The 22,599-nt window shown below is 42.5% G+C and overlaps 5 protein-coding genes and 1 long non-coding RNA gene across 14 annotated transcripts; 5 read left to right on the forward strand and 1 right to left on the reverse strand.

Moving 5' to 3' along the window:
- Positions 1-258: 258 nt before the first annotated feature.
- On the forward strand, positions 259-1,523 carry LOC110859405 (xanthine dehydrogenase). The gene is made up of 6 exons (XM_022108352.2): positions 259-404; positions 492-549; positions 622-718; positions 792-900; positions 984-1,109; positions 1,184-1,523. The coding sequence occupies exons 1-6, from the start codon at positions 363-365 to the stop codon at positions 1,379-1,381; spliced, it is 630 nt and encodes a 209-aa protein (XP_021964044.1). The 5' UTR covers positions 259-362; the 3' UTR covers positions 1,382-1,523.
- An 8,067-nt stretch (positions 1,524-9,590) lies between these two features.
- On the forward strand, positions 9,591-12,775 carry LOC110859404 (xanthine dehydrogenase/oxidase). The gene is made up of 7 exons (XM_035859315.1): positions 9,591-9,704; positions 9,784-10,211; positions 10,299-10,811; positions 10,888-11,220; positions 11,319-11,771; positions 11,837-11,964; positions 12,045-12,775. Exons 2-7 carry the CDS (start codon positions 9,888-9,890, stop codon positions 12,661-12,663), a joined length of 2,370 nt encoding a protein of 789 aa, XP_035715208.1. The 5' UTR covers positions 9,591-9,704; positions 9,784-9,887; the 3' UTR covers positions 12,664-12,775.
- LOC110859407 lies at positions 12,656-15,243 on the forward strand. Of its 3 annotated transcripts, none has more exons than XM_035859322.1 (11): positions 12,656-12,731; positions 13,070-13,167; positions 13,246-13,294; positions 13,414-13,487; positions 13,580-13,798; positions 13,878-13,969; positions 14,059-14,138; positions 14,196-14,254; positions 14,355-14,526; positions 14,596-14,750; positions 14,825-15,243. In XM_035859322.1, coding segments are annotated over exons 1-11 (1,239 nt in total). In that variant the 5' UTR covers positions 12,656-12,729; the 3' UTR covers positions 15,064-15,243. The 3 variants fall into 3 exon arrangements, with proteins under 3 accessions (XP_035715215.1, XP_035715214.1, XP_021964045.1); XM_035859321.1 differs by having other exon boundaries at positions 12,711-12,731; positions 13,070-13,180; XM_022108353.2 differs by lacking the exon at positions 12,656-12,731 and having other exon boundaries at positions 12,914-13,180.
- An 836-nt stretch (positions 15,244-16,079) lies between these two features.
- On the forward strand, positions 16,080-19,784 carry LOC110859409 (manganese resistance protein MNR2). Of its 2 annotated transcripts, XM_035859316.1 has the most exons (8): positions 16,096-16,415; positions 16,499-18,129; positions 18,376-18,402; positions 18,481-18,528; positions 18,618-18,655; positions 18,765-19,115; positions 19,201-19,330; positions 19,396-19,784. In XM_035859316.1, the coding sequence occupies exons 2-8, from the start codon at positions 17,160-17,162 to the stop codon at positions 19,503-19,505; spliced, it is 1,674 nt and encodes a 557-aa protein (XP_035715209.1). In that variant the 5' UTR covers positions 16,096-16,415; positions 16,499-17,159; the 3' UTR covers positions 19,506-19,784. The 2 variants fall into 2 exon arrangements, with proteins under 2 accessions (XP_035715210.1, XP_035715209.1); XM_035859317.1 differs by lacking the exons at positions 19,201-19,330; positions 19,396-19,784 and having other exon boundaries at positions 16,080-18,129; positions 18,765-18,862; positions 18,994-19,115.
- Positions 19,710-20,338, reverse strand: LOC118438712. The gene is made up of 2 exons (XR_004837011.1): positions 20,174-20,338; positions 19,710-20,074 (listed from the first exon to the last, which is right to left on the reverse strand). It is a non-coding gene; the product is annotated as an uncharacterized LOC118438712 (long non-coding RNA).
- On the forward strand, positions 19,989-22,546 carry LOC110859411 (longitudinals lacking protein, isoforms H/M/V). 6 transcript variants are annotated; one of them, XM_035859318.1, is made up of 8 exons: positions 20,004-20,121; positions 20,207-20,299; positions 20,378-20,606; positions 20,725-21,403; positions 21,486-21,569; positions 21,684-21,741; positions 21,803-21,880; positions 21,940-22,546. In XM_035859318.1, the coding sequence occupies exons 3-8, from the start codon at positions 20,386-20,388 to the stop codon at positions 22,248-22,250; spliced, it is 1,431 nt and encodes a 476-aa protein (XP_035715211.1). In that variant the 5' UTR covers positions 20,004-20,121; positions 20,207-20,299; positions 20,378-20,385; the 3' UTR covers positions 22,251-22,546. The 6 variants fall into 6 exon arrangements, with proteins under 6 accessions (XP_035715213.1, XP_035715211.1, XP_021964053.1 ...); XM_022108360.2 differs by having other exon boundaries at positions 20,008-20,138; positions 20,282-20,299; positions 20,396-20,606; XM_035859319.1 differs by having other exon boundaries at positions 20,008-20,121; positions 20,282-20,299; positions 20,396-20,606.
- The last annotated feature ends 53 nt before the right edge of the window (positions 22,547-22,599 follow it).

Consider the following 22,599-nt stretch of genomic DNA (forward strand, 5'->3'; position numbering starts at 1 on the left):
TTTTGGCATAACTTGTGTGATTTGATTGTACATTTGTACCTTTGTTCATATGCAAATGCAAGTGACTACCCTGGGGCCGATATGGTTGACCTTGGATACTTTTACATGGATCATGATCCTGTTACACTTGACACTTTTACCATGGCCAATAGAATCCAAGGCGTGCATATCTACTTATAGAACCTGCTGGACAAGCTTTGTTTGCATATTAAGTAGTTGTCGTGCAATGTCACGTTGTTCCAGTGTAGAGAAAGTAGGCATACTTACTTGGCTACAAAACGTTGAGGCAGAGTGAATAATCTCTTGAAGAAACCAACAAGTAGAATTCCAAAGAGAATAATAAACTCAAATAATTCATCATCATGGAGTCGCGTCCATTGATTTTTTATGTCAATGGAAAGAAGGTTAGTAAGGTTTAACTTTAATTAAAAGTTCCATATCATGCACAAACCACAGCCGACAATAAATATTTTCGAGTCATACGTACACAGGTTGTGGAGAATACGCCGAATCCGGAATGGACGCTGTTGTACTACTTGAGACATCACCGTAAGACATTAATGTTTCACTTCTTATCTAACCCAGAACTACTCGAATAATTCGGCATGTTATGTCCCAAAGTTCGCTTGGTTGGGTCGAAGGAAGGATGTGGCGAGGGTGGGTGTGGAGCATGCACCGTGATGCAGTCTCGTTTTGACCCTGAGACACGAAAAATTCAGTAATTTGGCCATATCGCATTCATGTAATTCAATGTAGGATAATTAATAAAAAATGTGGTGGTGGTGGTGCAGTAATATGGCCATCAACGCTTGTTTGACACCGCTCTGCTCCGTCCACGGGTCTGCTGTCATAACGGTCGAAGGGATTGGCAGTGTGCGGCAAGGTCTTCATCCTGTCCAGGTTTCGTATTGGCTTTCTTAGATCACACCGAGTAAAAAATGGCTTCATTCATACCGAGTCTTTGTACTCTTATTATCACACAGGAAAGGATTGCCAAGTCGCATGGGACGCAATGTGGGCTTGCACGCCAGGTTTCGTCATGTCCATGTACGCCTTGCTTCGAAATAACCCCAAACCTACGGAACACGACATGGAAGAAGCATTCCAAGGTTGTTGTCTATCTCGCCATCAAAATAAGGTGTAATTTTGCTCTAAGGATATGTGCATTGTTCGCTCTCGGCAGGAAATCTGTGTCGCTGCACAGGGTACCGACCAATCCTGGATGGCTTCCGAACTTTGTGCTGTAAAGACCTTTTCCAGGGGAATGGCACGGCTGGAAAATGTTGCGAAGCTTACGACACAAATGAGAACGTGGAAGAGGTGGCTGACATCTTGTTTGACGAGTCAGAATTCCTCCCGTACGATCCGACTGCGGAAATAATTTTCCCCCCAGAGTTACAGGTCAATTTTTAATTTAAAGCTAGACCGACACAAGAGTTGGGCAACACTTTTTCATGATATAAAATTTCACTTTCTTATAAAAATGTCAGCTTTGAAAGTAAAAATGATCTCGCTGGAAGATATTTTTAGACTGATGGTGATTTTTATTAAACAACTTGGTTTTAAGGTTTTGACAGTACATAGGAGACATTCATACATATGTAATAATATGTGGTCAGAAGTGACCATACAAACTACGCAGAGTTATGCTCAAACGAAGTGTCCCTTCTAATGAGGCATAAAAACAAAAGGACCCTTTTAATCCCTTGTCCTGGGAAAAAGGTTGGAAAATGCTCAGCCCTCATAAAAGTCGACAAACTTAAAAATTGATAAATATGGAAAACTTTGTTAACATGCATATTTTAACATCCTCCCTCAATTTTTAAAGTTCAATATCGGCAGTTTCCACTGGATTTGCCCTAACCGAAATTACATTTGGCCGGCTTTTCAGAAAAAGGAAAACACAAAGAGTGGCTTGAGCAACTATTATTAGTATGCAAAGGGTTAAGATCCATTCCATTGTTGACCAGGCTGGTTCATTGCTTGTGTGGTAGTGGATTGACCCTCCTTCGTCAGTGGAACCATTGATCATCAGACTGGTCCAGTTGAAACTAGGCTGCAAGTGCCAGTTGGCTTTCATCGTGAATAGTGGGTCGACTACCTCTTGGTGAACAAGGCTGGATTCAGTTCCTGAAAATTCAATATCATTTATTTTAAAATTAGCATTCATTGGAAGGATGAACACGCTAGCAGGGCATTGTTGCAGCTTCCTCTCAATGGTAATATTGGACCCAGGGCAGTAGATATGATATTGTCCATGGTGTAGTTTGATTTGTACAAAATCCCATGGTTCAGCAAGGTTCTTGTCATAACAGTGGTCTATGTCAAAGTGATTGGAGTTCTTTGTTTTCGCTGTTGGCGTGCATCCTCGAGTGGGCGAAACAATTAGGTCGGGGGTTGTAGGCTCCTTAACATTGATGGAGTATACGCAGTCATCTTTCGTAGAAAGGATGGCATTATGGGGTCCCTTGTACTTTAGAACGCAGGTTTCATTCTTCCTTTCAACTTTGAGATCGAAGGAGTCTGCCTCGATGAGTTGCAAATCTTTGTTAATTTCAGTTGCTGTGAAGTCCACATACAGCTTGGTTCTGTCATCTGATATTTCGCACTTTTGAGATTGTGCGAAGCTGACTGGGCAAGCATCACCACAGGGTAACGTGAAATTAAAGAAATCCATTAGTGGTGCGTAAACTTTTCCTCGCCGCCACTGTCTTGTTGCTTCTCTAATTATTTCTCTACCTATCATGAGGCGACTGGTAAGGTAAGAAATTGCGAAATTGGTGTCAATGGATTTTCCCTTGAGTTCGTCGTGATCAAGCTGATGTAGCTGAAGCTGTTCTAGTGTAGCATTTAGGCTAACCTTAAGCTTCTCAATCTCTCTTTCCGATATTTCCACGCGACGTTCCAATTCATCCAGCATCTCTCTTTGTTCCGCTACTGTTCCTTGCAAAGCAGAGATTCTTCCAGTTTGAACAAACGAATTGATTGCTCCACCAACTGATAAGCCGGCTACAAGGACAGTCACACCAATTATTACTCCAACTGCAAGTAATGGGAGGACTCTCTTCACTCTTCGTCCAATCTCTCCGGTATGTCGCGAATTAATATGATCGGAGAATTTTCTTTTAGGGCACAATTTTTCTAGCTCATCCAGGAACATTTCGTCGTATATTTTGTTACATTTCTCGGTTGCATAGGCACTTAAATCCTTATGGAGTAGATCCTGTGTTGAAATTTCGCACGGGTTCATGAATTTGACGAGCAAGTGGACTTGGTTATATCCCGTTGTAACTGGGATTGGACTCTTTTTCCATAGTAAAGAGATCGCATTCTGATGTGTCACCCCACAAGCTTGCGTAATAAACATAAGAAGGATGGTGAGAAGGCTCATCAGTGAGAAGTTGGCTTGGAGGGGACCTCTCTTTACTTTAGTTGGGTTGTCCTTGCTCTCCTTTGTCTCATTTCTTTCCATACTGAGATCGTGTCTCATCTTGAAATGCTGGGTCTTCAGTAGTGGCTTAGTTAATCCATCTGCAATTTGTTCACTGGTATGTACATATTCAATTGCCAACTGTCCTGTACTAACTAGCTCTCTTGTGTAGTGGTACCGGACATCGATGTGCTTGGATCTTGAGTGCATCTCTGGATTTTTGACCAATTTTATTGCACTCTGGTTGTCAACATGAATTATTGTTGGGGACTCTTGTGGGAATCCTAATTCTTCTAGAAATCGTCGTAACCAAACGGCTTCACGCGCTCCAGAAGCGAGAGATATATATTCACTTTCCATTGATGACATTGAGACAATGGGTTGCTTTTGGCTTGACCATGAAATAACGCTGTCATTTAGCATGAAGACAAAACCTGTTGTAGATTTTCTATCCATCTTGTCGGAAGCATAATCTGCATCTGTATATCCCCTGAGAATCATATCCTCACACGGTTTGTATTTGATTCCGAGTTCCTCGGTGCCTTTTAAATAGCGGAGGACTTGCTTTGCAGCTTTCCAGTGAGTTTCGTCGTATGCGTGCATAAACTGAGACAGGCGGGACACTGCATATGAGATGTCAGGGCGGGTGCACTTGGCTAGGTAAATTAATGATCCAACGAGCTGTCGATACGGAAGGGTCTCGTTTATTGTTGCGGCTGGGACGAGTTCTCCTGCATGAGGTTGCATCGGCACATTCGTCGGGTTGCACTCCAGCATATTGTACTTTTCAAGCAGGTTACGGATGTAAAAAGGTTGTGACAAAAGTAAACCATCATTTCCATCTCTGATTATTTGCATCCCAACATAGGCTGTGGGCTCCATTATCGTTATTTCAAAGTAGGATTTGATTGCATTGATGATCTTCTGCACGGCATTTTTATCTTTTCCAATGACCAGTGAATCATCCACCCATAAGCTGAGATAAGTGATTATTGCATCAACATCTCCAACAAATATACAGGGATCGCAGTAACATGGGTGCAAGTCGAATTTCTCGAGAAATTCGGTGAATGTTTCATTCCAGGTTCTTCCAGCCTGTTTCAATCCATATAAAGCCTTGATCAGGAGGCACACGATGGAGTCATCTCCATTGTGGAAACCCTCAGGTTGTGACATGTATATGGTCTCCTTTAGAATCCCGTAGAGATAGGCTATCTGGACATCCAGCTGTGCGATATGCATTTTCTTTGCTGCAGCTATACTTAGTAGAAGTCTTATGGACTCGTACCGAGATACGGCGGAGAATGTCTCAAAATAGTCGACGCCTTCTTTCTGTCTATGCCCTCGTATGACAAGCCGGGCTTTAAATCGATCAATTGTTCCATCCATTTTACGTTTAAGCTTGTATACCCATTTACTGTCAAGCAATCTTGCATTGGCTGGCCTCTTCACGTATTTCCAAGTCCCATTTTTCTTATGACTTTCAATCTCATCTTGCATTGCCTTTGTCCATTCTTCCTTCTCTTTAGACTCAACGGCTTCTTTATAAGTTGAAGGTTCTTTGTCTGCATAAATGGCATGAGCTTGATATCTATCTGGTTTCTTAATTTTAGCTCTGTCTCTTAAATTGCGAGTGGTTCCTGATTTTTTACTTGTTTCAGGCAAGACAGCACGTGTCGTCCCTTGCGATGGAATGCGAGCCGTGTAGTCTCCTTTTTCAGTTTTAACTTGGACTTCTAATTCGTCACCCATTTTCTCGTTGTCAGGTTGTACTGGCTGTGGGTCAACTTGATCAGGCTGTGGGTCCTCGGGATCGTATTTCTCCTCGTCCGTCCATTCTGCATCATCTTGTGCATCATCTTGTGCATCATCTTTTTCAGATTTGGATTCATCAGGTTCATCTCTTTCTTCTTCGCCATGTATCATTACTGTCGGTTCAAAAGCTTCTTCGTGGAAAGATACATTTCTTGCCTCAACCACTTGTCCGGACTCAGGGTCGTAAAGACGATATTTCTTGCTCTCTGATGCGTACCCACACAGGATAAGTCGCTCTCCCTTTGCTCCCCAGACCGTCCTTTTCTGGGCTGGTATATGTGCAAATGCTACGCTACCAAAGACTCTCAAATGACGGAGTGAAGGTTTCTTGCCAAATATTGCTTCAAATGCGGTTATATTTGGACTTTGCTTGTCCAGTATTCGGTTGTGGACGTAGACGGTGGTGGCAACGGCTTCAGCCCATAAAGATTCGGGTAATTTAGCTGCCAGCAGAATAGTTCGAGCACAGTCTTTTAAAGTTCTTATTTCACGTTCGGACCTCCCATTCATTTCTGGATTGTAGCTGACGGTTGTTTCATGAATTATTCCCCGGTCTCTGAAGTATGATGCCAAAGTAGAATTACAGAATTCTCCACCATTGTCTGAACGGCATATCTTGACCTTTCTTCCTGTTTGATTTTCCATAAATTCAATGTAGCATTTGATACGATCCTTGGCTTCGTCTTTGCTCTTGAGAAAATATACAGTGCGGAAGCCAGTAGCATCGTCTTTCAAGAGTAAGAAATATTGAGCTCCTCCCAGGGATGCAACAGGCATTTTTCCGGCTAAGTCCATATGGACCATTTCCTGGTTTTATCGTTGCATTTCTTGTTGCGGCTGGAAATGGCTTTCGAGATTGCTTCCCAATCTCACAGTCTTCACACATAATTTTATGTGACACGGCCTCCAGGTCAATTCCACGAACTGCGTCTTTCTTGATGGAGTCCACCACATAGTTCATATTAATGTGTGTCAAGCGTTGATGCCATAGTTTAGCATTAGTCACGGGATGCATGTATGCAGCAATAATTTGTGAAGTGGGACGAAACTTCATGACATACATATCATTCTTGAACTCGGCAATTGGCCCCTTAAACCGTCCATCCTGATAAAATGTTGCTCCATTCTTGTCACGGACGATGGAGTACCCTTTCTTAGCCATTGATCCCTCAGAAAAAAGGTTGACAGCCCCTTGTATGTACAACACGTTATCTATGGTACATTCCTCCCATATGCCGTTGATGTAAGCGTCAAGTGTCACTGTCCCTTTTCCTAGTGCTTGTGTAGCCCTTTTGTCCGTTAGGAAGACTGACTTGGGAGTGTCAAACTCTTCATATCTTGTAAACCATGCCTTATCTCCACAGACATGCTGGTTAGCTCCAGAATCGCTTAGCCACACTTGTTCAGTCACGGGTGCTTGCATGGGGGTTTGTATTGCATTTAGCATGAACGCTTTCCCAGGGCTTCTATTGGCTTGTGCGGGATTATCTGAAGGTTTATTGCTCTGATTTTGTGGATTACTCCTGCATTCCCTTTTCCAGTGGCCCTTTTTCCCACACCCATGGCAGGTTGTTGCCTTTTTCAACTCTTCAATGCTCTGTTTCTTCTTGCCTTTCTTCTGGTCATGGGTCAAGAATGCCTTTGCTGCATCTTGATTGGTTGCTGCTGGTTTGGATTCCTTCCTCTCCAACTCCTCCTTCTTCAGACGGGCAAGTAGCATTATCATGCTCTGGTCCTTATCCGGAACGCTGTCCCATGCCTTTTTGAAGGCATTATACTCCTCGTCAGGGAGACTTGAGACAATCTTTGTGACAATGGATGCTTCAGTCATGACGACTCCCATTTCATTTAGTCTTCTGCCCAGCTCTTCCACCTCTGCAAATGCTTCAATCAATGACTGACTCTTGCCAATTTTGTAATTGAAGAATCTAGCCATGGTATGTTGCTTGTTAAGCGAGCTTGAATCTGAATTGATGCTTTTCAGCTTGTCAAACATTGCTTTTGATGTAGCGCAGTCATAAATATGATTTGTTTGAGTGGCACTGAGAGTGGGGACAATGATGGATTGTGCTTGTATATCCTTCTTATCCCATGCTGGCTGTTGTGCTTCATCTGCAGGTCGTTGGGTAGTGCCGTTGACCACTTCCCACAGGTCATGTGACTTGAGAAGTAAAGTTATCTGAAGTCTCCACCTCGCGTAATTGGTGTCGTCTAGCTTGACAATGTGCGTAACATCTATTCTTTTGATTATTGATGTCATCTTGTCGTTGTGGAGTAGGGAAAGCAGAAGCGAAAAACAGAAATAGACTTGTTACCTTCTCTTTGCCTAATAAAGAGCAGTAGAATCGAAAAAGGTCGAGATTTGGTAGACGGGAACTCAGGATTTGGGTAGAGTGGTCGTCCTCAATAAAACTCGTCCTCGGGCGGAAGGTTCAGCTTCGGGTAGAGTCAAAGGGTTGATGTCTCTTGTCCAAACAATGGTCCAATTCACGGCACACTTTTACAGGCTTACTCCGTCCAGACTGGCACTGGGCAGTGGAGACTTACTGCTATTCTTAACTGATGAATTGACCTTTTCACTTCACAACAATAACACTGATCTACTTCAGTTTATCAAGTGTTGAACAGGAAACAGTTCTTCTCGTTGTGAGACTTTAACAGACTCTGAGACTGGGGCACTTTTGAGACACTCAATGAGGCAGGTTGAGACCAACAATATGAATCATACAAACTAACGGCTTTGCTACCATGAAAGTAAAAATGATCTCGCTGGAAGATATTTTTAGACTGATGGTGATTTTTATTAAACAACTTGGTTTTAAGGTTTTGACAGTACATAGGAGACATTCATACATATGTAATAATATGTGGTCAGAAGTGACCATACAAACTACGCAGAGTTATGCTCAAACGAAGTGTCCCTTCTAATGAGGCATAAAAACAAAAGGACCCTTTTAATCCCTTGTCCTGGGAAAAAGGTTGGAAAATGCTCAGCCCTCATAAAAGTCGACAAACTTAAAAATTGATAAATATGGAAAACTTTGTTAACATGCATATTTTAACAAGCTTGATGGGGCCCATCTACGAAAGCAATCTCTAAAGTTTGTGGGACCAAGGTTGACCTGGTTGAAGCCGTCGACTTTGAAAGAACTACTCGAGCTCAGGGTCAAGTACCCAAATGCTAAACTTGTAGCAGGAAACACTGAAATAGGTGATCCACATGCACACATCAGTTAGCAATTTGAATAATTTGGACGTGTGTTATCCATAATAATGACCTCGATGAGATTATTCTCAGGCGTGGGTATGAAGTTTAAGAGAGTCCTGCATCCCACGTTAATCTACATTGGCGAACTGGAAGACTTGCAAACGATTTCGGCGGATGATAACACCATAACATCTGGAGCTGGAGTTACTCTCACTTCCTTGGAACAGTTTTGCATAATTCAGAAAAGTATATTATTGCGCGTTTGTAGAATAGTATGATAATATGAATTAGATAAAATTGCGGTATTTTAAACACAGGAAAAAGTAGTGCCAATGTTAAGGGTACAGTTTATACAGCCAGCGAAGAGATTTTGCGATGGTTTGGAGGACAACAAGTGAAAAATGCTGCCGTAATGCGAACAATTTCATTGAAATCTTTCGTTTTATGTTAATTGCAAACAATTAATTTGCTAATTATTGCCAGACAATCGGAGGGAACTTAATCACTGCAAGTCCAATAGCAGATCTCAATCCTCTCTGGTTGGCCGTGGGAGCACAGGCCACGGTTATTTCTGCAGGTTTGTGAGCAACTAATAATCTGCTTCTATTACGTATGTGGAGTTTTTAAATCAGTTTTTAAATTATAATTTCAATTGAACTTTTTAAAAACAAAAACACAGAGAACGGGACACGAAAAATCCCAATAGACTCAGCCTTCTTTCAAAACTATCGAAAAACACTGGTGGCCGCTGATGAGATTCTGCTGAGCATTCAAATTCCGTGTCCATCAAAAGTAGTGCATTAACCACACAGAAATGTGTACACTTTAAGTTACCCAATTTTCTAAAATTTCAGGACGAATATGTCTGGTCTTTCAAACAAAGTCGAAGGAAAGAGGACGACATTTCAATTGTGACGACGAGCATGTGGGTCAAGCTTGATTCCTCTACTTGCATCATCACCGACGCCAGGTTGGCATTTGGAGGGATGTCGGCAGTCACTGGGCTGGCCGAAAGTGCTACCTCATTCTTGAAGGGAAGGTAATTACTAACTGCTAATATCATATTGGTAGTAATGCCCTTTAGGTTAGGCCTACATCCTCACACAACCATTTACTTACTAAATTATATGACGGCAGAAAATGGAACAGAAGCATTGTCCAAGAAGTTGCGGCATTGTTGCCAAAAGATTTCTCACTGTCTGAAAATTCTCCCGGAGGAATGATTTCATATCGACAGTCCATCACTTCCAGGTTTGCATTAACCATCCGATACCATACAAGTCAAGATGAAGATAATGACCTAATTTATGAATTAAACGTTTGCACCCAGTCTGTTTTTCAAATTCTTCTTGACCGTCTCCAACTGGATTGTGGAACTGGGGCTGATGTCTGCGGCAGACCTCTACGACCAGAGGGACATATCCGCCGTGGAGAATGTGGGTCGTCGTGACCGCGGTGAGGCCAAAACTGCTCAGTTGTATCAAATCGTTTCAAAGTCACAGAACGCTCAAGACTTGGTTGGCCGACCCGATCGTGCATCTCTCGGGGCTGAAGCATGCCACCGGGGAGGCCGAGTACACCGACGACATGGTCCCCGTTCAGGGAGAACTGTTTGGCTCACTTGTCCTCAGCACCGTCGCACACGGCAAGATTCTCAGCATTGATACCACGGCTGCCCTCAAGCTCCCAGGCGTCGTTGATTTCTTTGATGCCAAATCCATTTCTCCGAAAAATCAAGAGATATTTGCGGCCAACGAGGTACATATTTATACCCAAACAGATTTACCATGTCAAATGAACCTCACTAGCAATGTACGTTTAATGTCTTGGGACGCAATGTTGCAGGTGACGTGTGAAGGTGACATTATAGGTTTTATCGTTGCCATTGACCCATTGATTGCGGAAGCGGGTGCCAAGCTGGTGTCCATCCAGTACGAAGTTCTTCCAGCCATCGTTTCCATTGAGCAGGCCATCCAACAGGAGTCCTTCTTCATAACGAGGACGTTGCGCAGTGGAAACAGTGACGTTGGCTCGGTCTTCTCCTCTTGCGACTGCTTGATTGAGGGGGAGATGCGACTCGGGGGACAGGAACATTTCTACCTGGAGACACAGTCATGCATCGTGAGACAACACTCAGATGGCGATATTGACGTCTACAGCGCCGCACAAGGGTTGGACCACGTGCAGTCTGGAGTGGCAGGCGCACTAGGTCTGAGCCACCACAAGGTCAAAGTTCATTGTCGTCGAATTGGTGGTGGATTTGGGGGCAAGGAAACACGCAACGTGATCGTTGCCATTGTCACTGCTGTGGCAGCTCAAAAGTTGAACAAGGCCGTGAGAACTGTGATGAATCGCCAGGTATGAGAATCAATTATAATTTAAATCAAAATCTCAACGTAAGCCAAGTATTAGTGATTTTTTTTAAAATCGACAGGACGACATGGTGGCGACAGGTGGGCGTCATCCCTTCCACTGCAAGTACAAGGTGGGGTTCGGAAGGGACGGACGAATTTCGGTGGTAAAAGCGACGCTCTATTCGAATGCGGGAAACTCTGTCAACGATGGCTCTCGCACGGTCATGGAACGCGCCTTGTTGTCCATGGACGCAGCCTACACCATTCCAAACTGGGAGCTGGTGGGCGTCGTCTGCAAAACGAACTTGGCATCTAACACTGCGTTTCGTGGCTACGGGGGACCTCAGTCCGCAATGTTTTGCGAGAATATTATGGACGCTGTGGCGGAAACTTTGGGCAAGCCAACAGTCGAGGTTTTTTTAAATGAACTATATTGAAATATTCAAATTAATACTAAATATGCAACTTGTAAGTACGAAGATAGCGAATGATGCTGTATATGTTTTTGTAGATTCGACGAATGCACCTGAAGGTGGAGGGAGATAGAACGCCGTGTGGATGGCAACTTGAGAATGTGACCCTCACAAAATGTTGGTCAGAGTGTTTCAAAAACTCAGAATACGAGGACCGGCTCAAAAAAGTGAACCAATTCAACGAGGAGAATCGTTGGAGGAAGCGTGGTCTTGCCATCATGCCAATCAAACACGACGTGGGATTTGGTGCGACCGTCTTGAACCAGGCTGGAGCTCTTGTCCTCGTTTACACGGACGGCTCGGTCTCTTTAAACTTTGGAGGAATTGAAATGGGCCAAGGGCTCGTCACCAAAATGGTGCAGATCGCAAGCAGGGTTCTGGAAGTCCCTGCGGACAAAATCTGGTTCTCGGAATGTTCCACAGACAAGGTTCCCAATGCAACGGCCACTTGTGGGAGCATGTCGTCCGACTTGAACGGAATGGCAGTGATTGTGAGTAGATATAATTACAATAAGTGCGTGGCGGTACATACATATGACGTAAATGTGAAATGCAGGATGCATGTGAAAAACTGCGGAAGCGGTTAAAGCCCTACAAAGACCTCAATCCGGGTGGGAGTTGGGAGGACTGGGTCTCGGCAGCATATTTAAACCGCGTCTGTTTATCTGCGACTGGATTCTACGAGTAAAACAAATACTATTTGAATTCTATCAAACATGTGTCAAGCTGAGAATTTGCCCCCTTCCTTTATGACCACCATGTAGGATGGGCCACTTGAACTACGACTTTGACAACGCTGCGGCCAACGTGGGGATGAGTCCCTCCAACTACCCCGTGTTTGGCGTGGCCTGTACGGAAGTAGAGCTTGACTGCCTCACCGGCTTTCACTCTCTTCTCCGCACGGACATTGTGATGGATGCTGGAGAGAGTTTGAACCCGGCCGTGGACATTGGTCAGATTGAGGGAGCCTTCATCCAGGGTTACGGCCTATTTTGCATGGAAGAGCTTCTCTACTCCCCCGAAGGTCTCATGCTCACCAAGGGCCCAGGGTCCTACAAAATCCCCACTGCGGGTGACATCCCGAAAGAATTCTACGTCTCCTTGCTACGCGGAAGTCCGAATCCGAAAGCTGTTTACTCTTCCAAGGGCTTGGGCGAACCTCCGCTCGTCCTCTCAGCCTCCGCCTACTTTGCCATCAAGGGAGCCATCAAGGCGTTCAGGATTGACCAGGGACACTCTTCCCTCTTCAGATTGGATTGTCCTGCGACGGTTGAACGAGTTCGGAACGCCTGTCCCAACTCCAGTCTGCTTCAAGAGAAGGATGACGAGAGTCGTTGTGCGAACAAGTGTGAGGTGGGCGGCGTGTGGGCAGTTCGGGCTTAGCACTTTATTACTGCAGATTGCAAAACTCTGGCCATTCACACATTGGTTTACCATGCATTTTTTAACATGTGAGAACACTTAATAAAATACTCTTTTATGTTTGGTTAGTATATTTTCGTCATATTTGGGACGGATTTTGCTTAATTGGTCAGCACAAACATATATTAATGGACGAGATTCATTGGAATTTTTTTGCCATTTTTTGTCCAAACACTGCGCAAACCACATTTACACTATTCTTTAACCACAGCTACACATGTACTAGCCGACAACATAACACAAATACGAATAAATAATGACATAATCTCGTTATACATGTATGTTTGCTGCATGCATACGTCACATTGTTGGAGTTTCCCATAAAAAAATTCGCTTATTCCTTCTCCTGACACCGTCTTGTCAGCAGGCGTTCTCAGAATCATGGATTCCTCCAGCAAGAAAGCTTTGGTCGTTCTGGTGGGTTTTCTGCTCGGCAAGGCCATTGGACAAACCGTCCCCGTCCCGGTAGGAAAATTGCGTACGACCCACACGTATTTAATTAAAATGCGTGGAATTTCAGTAATAAACCAAATTATTTTTTAGCCAGCTTTAACGTTTACGAGAAACGTGTAACTCTTTCGGGGTTTTCAAGGTAGGTACATAAAATGGTTCATGATAGTTCCCGAACCCCCACAGAAAGGAAAACCGGTGTTTTTTGTCAACAGTTTTTCACTTACAAAGTAACTGATCTAATTGTCAAATTTTTTTAAGTGGAGGAACGTTTGCTCAAATGTATCAAATTTCTCACTCTTCAACGATCCATGGAATTGCAGTATTCTCACATAGTACGCAGCCACATACGTACATTAACTTGCATTATTCATGGTCGAAATTAAACGGGGGATCTTGAAACAAGTTTTTTGATTTGACCATTTAGCGTACTATCGCTGCGGCCCTCCATCCGGAAAGATTGACGACTACGACAAGGTGTGCACAAAGCTGTTCAACCAGACGGGTGACAAGCTGTACAATCCCGAGTTGGTGCACAAGGATATCGAGACCTACTTGTACCGTGGTCTGATTGACGACCCGGTCAACCTCCGCCATCGATTCCTCTACGTCTACACTGGACTCAGAAACTTCCTCTTCACTGCAGGTGCGTACGTAGTGGTATTAACTGATCACACTGCCAAAGAATGTATGCATCAAATAATAAAAAGTCCTATGATTTCCAGATCAAAGTCTCAGTATTCTACAAGTTTATGAACGCTACATTAAAAATCCGCATCGAATCAAAACTAGGGTTCAAGATGCTGAGCTTCTTTTGGTGCGTGAGGAAGAAAAAGAGCTAATTAGTGGTTTGCCATTCATTATTTGTGTTTGTTGATAATATTTATATTTATGTAAATCCTCCAGCCCACAAATAACGAATTTGGAGTTCCTTGCACTGAAAGGCCTGATAATACGTCGTTCATCGGAAACTGCGGTTTCTCTGGGTAAGCGTAATCATAAATTATATAATTATCCGTGACATCAGAGTGTTGATAATCTAGGCCTTACGAAGCTCTGGTTTTCCTCCATGGTTCCGACCACCGCATGAGGGAAACTACAGGTTTTTATATCAATTAATCTCATTAAAGTCGCACGATTGAATAATATTATGTGAAAAACGCCCACAAATTAAATTAAACAACAAATAATACATATGATAGGAGCAAGTAAACAGTCTCTAATGCAGCAGCTTAAAATGTTTGACCAGCGTGAATTTGTCACGGGTCTCAAAAATCCACAGTTGGACATGGTGGGCTATTATTTCGTCCCAACGACGTGCGAAAGGAGGCGATGTTTGTTGCATATTTACTTTCACGGGTGCCTCACGGGCCGGTTAGCAATTACATGTTACTAATAATATGCCATTGCTAATGTGAGACTGACTTGCAAAATGTGGTGCAGACAATTCGAGGGGACGAAGCACATTGAGCAGAGTGGATTTCTTGAGATCGCCGAGGCGAGTGACATGATTCTCATATTTCCTCAGGCTGTGATGAGTGAACCTCAAAATGACATTGGATGCTGGGACACATTCGGGATTTCTGGTGAACTTTACGGTACATATTCTACACGAGGAGGATTATTTCGTAGCATTATTGTCGTTGTAACAATATTCTACACAATTATGCAGCCACGAAGCGAGGAGATCAGATTACGGCAGTGAAGCGAATGGTGGACCGGGCCTTAGGAAAGGGCACACTGTCCTCCTCCTCCTCGAGCAGCGGTCAGATTTGGTTCAACAACAAGCAGGACGCCACCAGTTTTGCCCAGGAGGGTCAGAAAGGGGGGTGGTCTCATCACAACCAGTACGGCGGTGGTGGGCGTGGGAAGCAAAAATATCGAGCAGGATATGGCCATTATTATGGATGACACGCACCCGACCTACTTACAAATGTCAAATTAGGAGCAGTGGTAGGTACATGGGTATTGTAATTGTATTAGTTTGCTAATTAACAATGAATTGTTACCTCGTTATGTTACAACATTTTTATTAAATATTTATACTTTTGGTTGGGACTTGACTATGTCGCCGCCTCCGGTGTTACGTTACATTCTCTACTCGTTGAAATATTTTTTGCTGAGCTGGTTATGTTATCTGACACTTTTCGGTACGGCATATGTTAACCTTTGCTGCTGTAAAGTGAGCTCCGCCGCGTACTCAAAACAATTAAAATCAATCACTCGTCAGTCGGTTATTCTACTAACTACTCGAAGCCGACAACTGCATAACTAGCGTGGTAGGTACCACTATGGGTCACAAGGACAATTCACTCGGTCACAGGATGCTAGAACTCTTGCTTGGCTTTTTCTAAAACGTGTATGATTTAATTAGCCAGACAGGCTCGTACTGAAATTGTAACAACCTGACCCGACCCACGTCCACTTATCAGTCAGACTTGTAATCCTGGATACAATCTGGGATACAATTAGCCCATGCAAGGTGATTAGATGACTGAAGAGATGATATGATACATACTGTGGGAAAAATGTCGCATGGGCATCACACATGGAAGTTATTTAATAATAATATGTATGCACCTTTGCCCTTTGTTCTAACCGGTTTGTGTCAACACAATCTAATCCAGACACACACCAGCACCACGCCATGCAAAACTTGTGTATGTGCAGTTAAAAATGGCGATATCGCACATTATCCGATTCCCAAAAGCACACAATCATTGATTGGCATTGGCTTAATTATTCATATTTAAGGTTGGCCTATGCTTGATAATTGAATTACTCATGAAACAATAGCGAGCGGAGCCATCAAGAGATAACAATGATACAATAACTCTGCATAATTATGAAGAGCTAATGACGAACTAACTGTGCTACATATTTACTTGTGTACATGTACTACATATGCAATATGTACAATTACAGAGTTGTGAGAATTATGAGACTACGGAGGAGTTCATTCATTCCTTATTCTGTTACCAACCACACCGAATTGCTGAGTGCATACTTTTGCACTGACATTGCTCCACATTTCGCACGACGGTTGTTCTTCTCGCATCATCTTCCTCTTCTCTCTTCTGGCAGATATTACATAACAATCTCCCCAAAATATCTTTGGAACCGAACTTGCCCGAACACAGTGTTGCAACTTGCAAGAGTATTGTCAGGAGGAGAGTATTGGACGTGTTTCTCAGCCCTGGTGAACTTTAATGACGGCCCGGCACCACAAGAAGCATCGTCAAGAACATAAAACACGCTGCAAGGTCGAATAATTCCAATTCCACCAACTTTTAACCCTTTCTTTCCTTTTCCTTTTGTGTGTGTAAAACTAATAATAATTTTTCAGTCTCGCCTCGTCTCCTGCTGCTTCTTCTACTCTTTTGCTGGAGTCTAGTCCATTTCCTTTCTAATCGTGAGGCCAAGATTATCAGTCAACAAGAAACGAATGTACATATGCATATTGAAGGTATTACAACGGTCAGTATTACTTTTACTCGCTCATTGCTCGTCAAGAATTCGCATATTGATTTTCGATCACCTCGTTGGATGTATGTTTTTCTACTGATCTTGTGTGAGACGTGAATTATTTATTTGTGCCAACAACTTCCGATGTGAGATAATAACCAAGTAACGAGAAATCTGTACAACGTACAAAATAATCGGAATTCATAGTGAGTCATTTTCATTCACATCAAATTGTGAGGACATTAGCAGAGCGAATCGTACGTATCGTGAAACCACCACGCGAGGGATTATTCTACTTGAGTGCATATCGTTTTACGTATAATGAGCAGTACTTTTGCCCTCATCGAATTTCTACGTTGTGGATTTATTTACCAGTCACAAAAGAAAAACGTAATCAATAGTCACAAGTATTAAGCACAAGTCGATTAACTCTAAGTCGAAGCTGTATTATTACTACTCCGTTCTTGTTGGATCGATTTGCTCCTCTTCCGCCACGAGAAGAAGATTGAAGCCATAATTAATTGATTGAGCCGAATAAAATAATGTCTCGCGAGAGGATGAATTCTTCCCCAGAATACGTAGGGCCCAACCAACCCGGCTTTCGACCTCGTTTCCGTCGACGAACCATGTCCATTGAGAACACGAGTCTCACCGAGGTCATCACCATTTATGAGAAACTCAAAAAATCCCGTGACCATGATCCGACCTCCACTTCGGATGTCTTTCGTCCCTCCACCACACATTTCGGGTTTGACATTGAGGAATCGGATTTTGAAGAATCAGTACCACTCGAACCATTCAACGCTCAGGGGAGTGGTCCGGGTGGGATGTGGTCAACCTTGTCTTCGGACCATCCTGTCCTCGGGGCACAAAAAGTACTAGATTTCAACAAGTTTAAGAACATGCAGAATCTGAAATATCTCTATTTTTCCTCACCCACTGGACTCATCCAATCCCCGACCATTGAAGACTTGAAGTTTTCCAGTTCGAACGAGAATTTTGAGACGGGAGGATCCACGGACATGAACTACGTCAAACTACTCAAGTCGAAGCAGTACTGGTTGAACATAACTGACCCCTCCGAAAAGGACTTGGCCCTCCTCAACTCGGCCTTCAACGTGCATGACCTCACTCTGCGGGACATACGTGATGGGTTCACGGAGGAAAAGATCGAGGTGTACAAACACTACATGTTCATCTCCTTGAGACTGCTGTCCGAAAATGACACGTCTAGTCACAGGACGCACTCCAAGAAAAAGCCGGGCCTAAATAATCATCATCTCAACAACATCAAGACTGGTGAATCCCCAGACAATAACGAGTCAGTATTTTTGAACGTGGGTGGAGACGACCTTGGAGACAACGTGTCGATCGGGTCGTCTTCAGCATCGTCCTCCGAGGAGAAGGACCCCATGCCTCCCATCGAGGACGTGGACTTTAACATTCTCCTCTTCTCAGACTTTATCATCACGGTTCACGACAAGAACTGGGGCAGTATTAAGGACGTTCTGGGTAAGATTATGTCTCACTTTATCAGTCTATAAGGTGACGACAAATGCCCGAGTTACAAAATGAATTTGCATTTTAAAATAATTGTCGTGGGTAATGTAGTTTAAAAATATTTTTGCTCGAGAATATTGTTTTTTTCGCCCATGAAAACCAATTTTCAAAATAATAATTTTTGTTACAACTCGACCATTTGTCGCAACCGAAGAAGCGTTAGCTAGATACTAAATGTCAAGTAATCGTGCATTCCAGGGTTCCTCAGTTTGCTATGCACATATGGTAATGGCCATTTTATTAATAATTTAATTTATTAAAATTAATTAATTAAATTAATTAATTAGTAATACTTAATTATAGGAAATTCAATTCTGTCACCGGATTGGGTCCTCTTCTCAATCTTTATAGGTAATCTTTATAGAATCTAATCTTCCGTGATTAATTCAGGCCATTGTCATCGACCTTGACCTTTGACCTTTGACCTTTTTCGTCGACAGAACTTGCCCAAGATGCAAAGTACAGTGTCAACTACATGGTAACTAATAAGTTAATAAATTCCCATTGTATTAATTATGCAAGCAATTATGCACCTGAGCACTTGAATATTTATAACCTTGTTAATGTAATATTCCGTGCACATGCAGGAGCCCAAGATCCTGAATGCAAAAATCGCCGAGACGGAGAGTGAGAACAGTTATGTTTCAGGGATCGAGCTATCTCGCGTTCTCCGAAAGAACTTCCAGTACGAGTTTGAAATTTACAAAATTTCTCGTTTTGTGAAGCCCAAGATGAATATTTTGAGACTACTTAAACTCAAATGCAACAAAAGACTTAGTGGAACTGTGATCAAACTGTTGTCAAATATTTGTACAGAATTTGAAGAGTTGCTGGACGACGTGAAGCACTTTAGTCACATACTCGAACGGTCACAAGACACATTTCTAACCATGGCAAGTGTTCAACAGAGCCAAGAAGCTAATGAGATGGGAAAAGTGGTAAGCATGTAATGCAAATAAATATTACTTTTTCATGAAGTTGAGATAAATGGTCATTGGTCATTCCACGTTTTAACTATTTCAGATGAAACGAATTTCAGAGGTAGCCCTTATCTTCCTTCCGATTCAGGCGATCGGTGGGTTTCTTGGGATGAATGTTAAAGTACCGTTTCAAGCAGACGTTGTTGACTCTACATTACCTTTCTGGCTCATAGGTACTTTATTATAAAGTATTTACCATAAGATACTTTATTGTACCGATGATGTGCTTTATTTTTAGTTTTGTCCTCCATTGTCCTCGCCATCGCCCTATTCTTCCTCAGAAAGTATATTCTAAGCCATCAGGGCTCCTACATCCCCAGCTGCTTTAGGAAATGCAGACGTCGATAGTCTAATAAATATGTGTAGTCTCCCCACCCCACCAATCCCAATTGATGTTACTACCACCCCTTATTTATCATGATTCTTACATTTATATTGAATTTCCTTTTTGTTGTTGAATCTAACGTGACCTATGTTGTGGTTGAAAAAGTTGATATATTATGAAACACCAATTGTGATGCAAATGTACATTATGTAGTTGACAAATGCAGATAAATTTTAATGATCTATATTATTAATTGTTCCGTTAACGCAATAAAGTTAAAAGAGAGTCGAGTACTGGACTGATCTGCACCTCCATAAAAAGATGTCTTTATGATTGCTTATCGCCTTTGTATTATCGAGACGCCAGAAGTGTCCGCCATGAGAAATAGCAGGTGACGAATAGCTGCATCGCCTTTGTGTGTCCAGTTGCGTGCGGTGATGATGTGATGCTGCTGGTGGTGGCTGCCGTGAGATTTGGTGACACAAGCTTTTGTCGTTCTGCTCGTCAGCCCTCGTACTCTCCTCTCATGCCTCTTCCGCTCATCTTCCTGGACACTTTCCACTTGCCAACTGATTCCCTCACTCTTGTCGATCTGGACGGACGTAAAATAATTTCGACCACGACCACGACGACAACCAAGTGAGTGATAATTATTGGTACGTCTTTTAATTAATTAAGACATTGACCTTACCATTCTCGTTCTCCTCATCAATTCATCATTCAGAGCAATTCAAGTTCAAGTTCTTTCTTGGCCTGCTAGCAGACTAAAAATTGAATCACGAATTAATTAATATTCTAGAACCTGCAAAGGTGAAAGGTAAACAAATAAATATAAAATATTATGTATTTGTTTATTCGTCCGTCAGTCAGCTGTCCAAAACAATGAATGCAATAGCATAAAATATGTTTACAGGTAAACAAATTGAAAGTGGCTCCGTTGACTCAAACAGTGAAATTAATTCACACAAAATGGGAACCTCTGCAAACTCGTCAACAGAGCAGTTCAACATCCGCTGGAAAAACTACACTTCTGTTCTCCAATCCGTTTTTCGTGACCTTCTCGAAGAGGAAAGACTTGTCGACGTCACTCTCGCTTGCGAAGGTGGTTTCATCAAATGTCACAGGTAAGTCTCACACTGACCACGGAACGACTCCAACAATAATCCCTAAATAATTTAATTACGAATATTTGTCTCTACCTACGGCATGTGTTAACCTTTAAATTTGATTTGACTTTTACAGAATAATTCTCTCCGCCTGCTCATCATATTTCGAAAATTTGCTAAACGAGCTTCAATCTGAGCCGCATTTGGTTATTTTCATGAAGGATTTAAAACTATGGGAGTTACAAGCACTAATTCATTTCATGTACAATGGGCAAGTCAGTGTTACACAAAACCGACTCGCACCGCTGGTTCGTGCAGCGGAAGCTCTTCACATTCGAGGTCTCAGCACCGAGTCTGACGAGAAACAGTCTCCCAGTAGTCATCTAGGGATAAGACGGAACAGTCTGGACCAAGACGAGTCGTTCGATTCAGCACCACCACAACCTCAAAAGAAAGTAATTCGAAGGACACCATTGGGGGTGGCTAATAAGCCAGAACAGAAACCAACAGTGGGTGGAGCGACAAGCAGCTCAGCGGCAGCTCCTATTACTCAATCCGTAAAGCGACCTTCCATGTCCTCCAATGGCGGTGGAAGTAGTGGTAGTTCATCAGGCCCCCCAAAACTTTTGAAAATGAGGAGAATTGAAACTCCAGAGGCATCTACATCATCGTGGTCACCATCGTCTAATTTAGCATTGCAGAACAAGTCGTCGTCAAGTAAGTTGGGAAGCCGAAGAAACACGACAGAGTTGGAGGAATCTCAGTCTCACCGATTGAATGGAGAATACGAGAAAGGGGATGAAGATATGAGCAAGGTAACTGAACAAAGTCACAACACTACTTACTTTATAGTAAGCTCGTTCATATCATCATTGATTATTAAATTACTTATTTTAGGAAGAAGAAGATTACAACATGGACAAGTTGTCAGAATCCGCTGAATGCGATGGTGACCCGTTGGGTGAAGGATACTCCGATGAAGTAATAATTTTTTTAAAACTATTACCTATTAAATGCGCTAAGTTAATATGGTATTCTTTGCTGTATCATATATATCAAATCTAATTAACTATTTTTCTCTCTCATTCTGCCCAGGTTGATAACACGTACGACGACGGCACATTATACTCAGAACAAGCAACCTCTGGACAAGGTAACCAAATAATCATTAGTCACCGAGTATAATATATGACTTTCTTTGTGTCTTATTTTAGCTTATCTACTTGATGCACGTCCAATTGCAGCAAGAATTGCCGACCCACCCATTAGCGGCCCCGTCGTAGATGCAGCAGGTTAGTTGTTAAAAATTTGAATATGTCGCTTCCGATGTTAATTTATATCTCAATTGCAGACAGAGCCAACAGACTGAAAAAAGCTACCGATCTCGCCCTATCTGGAATAACTGTTCGCCAAGCCGCCGCCCATTATGGCATTCCACGAACGACTCTTTGCGCATATATGAAACGACGAGGTTTATCCGGAAAAAGGTTAACAAATGCTACTGGCGGATCCACGTTCACGTATCAAAATCAGTATCAACAAGCTGACCCCACAGCCGCAGATGAGGAAGATGATGAAACAGAGTTCCCCTTCATGGGGGACTTGGCAAATCTTGTCAAAGGACAACATTATGAGATTCATCAGCAGGAGAATTCATGCTGAATCAACAAATTTCCTCCCCCAACTTTCCAAGAGAGAGGAAGCCAATTAGAATTTATTCTACTTATTGCTTCCTTTTAATCGTTCACTCACTCCCGTTAAATCTTGTAATAATAATAAGAATAAATAGGAATCTATCTAGTTTAACTTTATACATAATAGTTCTAGATCCTCAGTCCTCATCTTCGATCATCCCTAAAATGGATGTCTTGTGCAAAGTAACACGGACGTACTAATTCTCCTTGTTTTGTCATCTTTACTGTTTATAATGCGTAAAGTAAAATTCATTAAAAAAATTACATTACACTAAAAACGCTTGTTTATTTGACAAATAAATATGTACATCACTTTC

Source organism: Folsomia candida, unplaced genomic scaffold (assembly GCF_002217175.1).
Source record: "Folsomia candida strain VU population unplaced genomic scaffold, ASM221717v1 Fcan01_Sc025, whole genome shotgun sequence".
Classification (NCBI taxonomy): domain Eukaryota; kingdom Metazoa; phylum Arthropoda; class Collembola; order Entomobryomorpha; family Isotomidae; genus Folsomia; species Folsomia candida.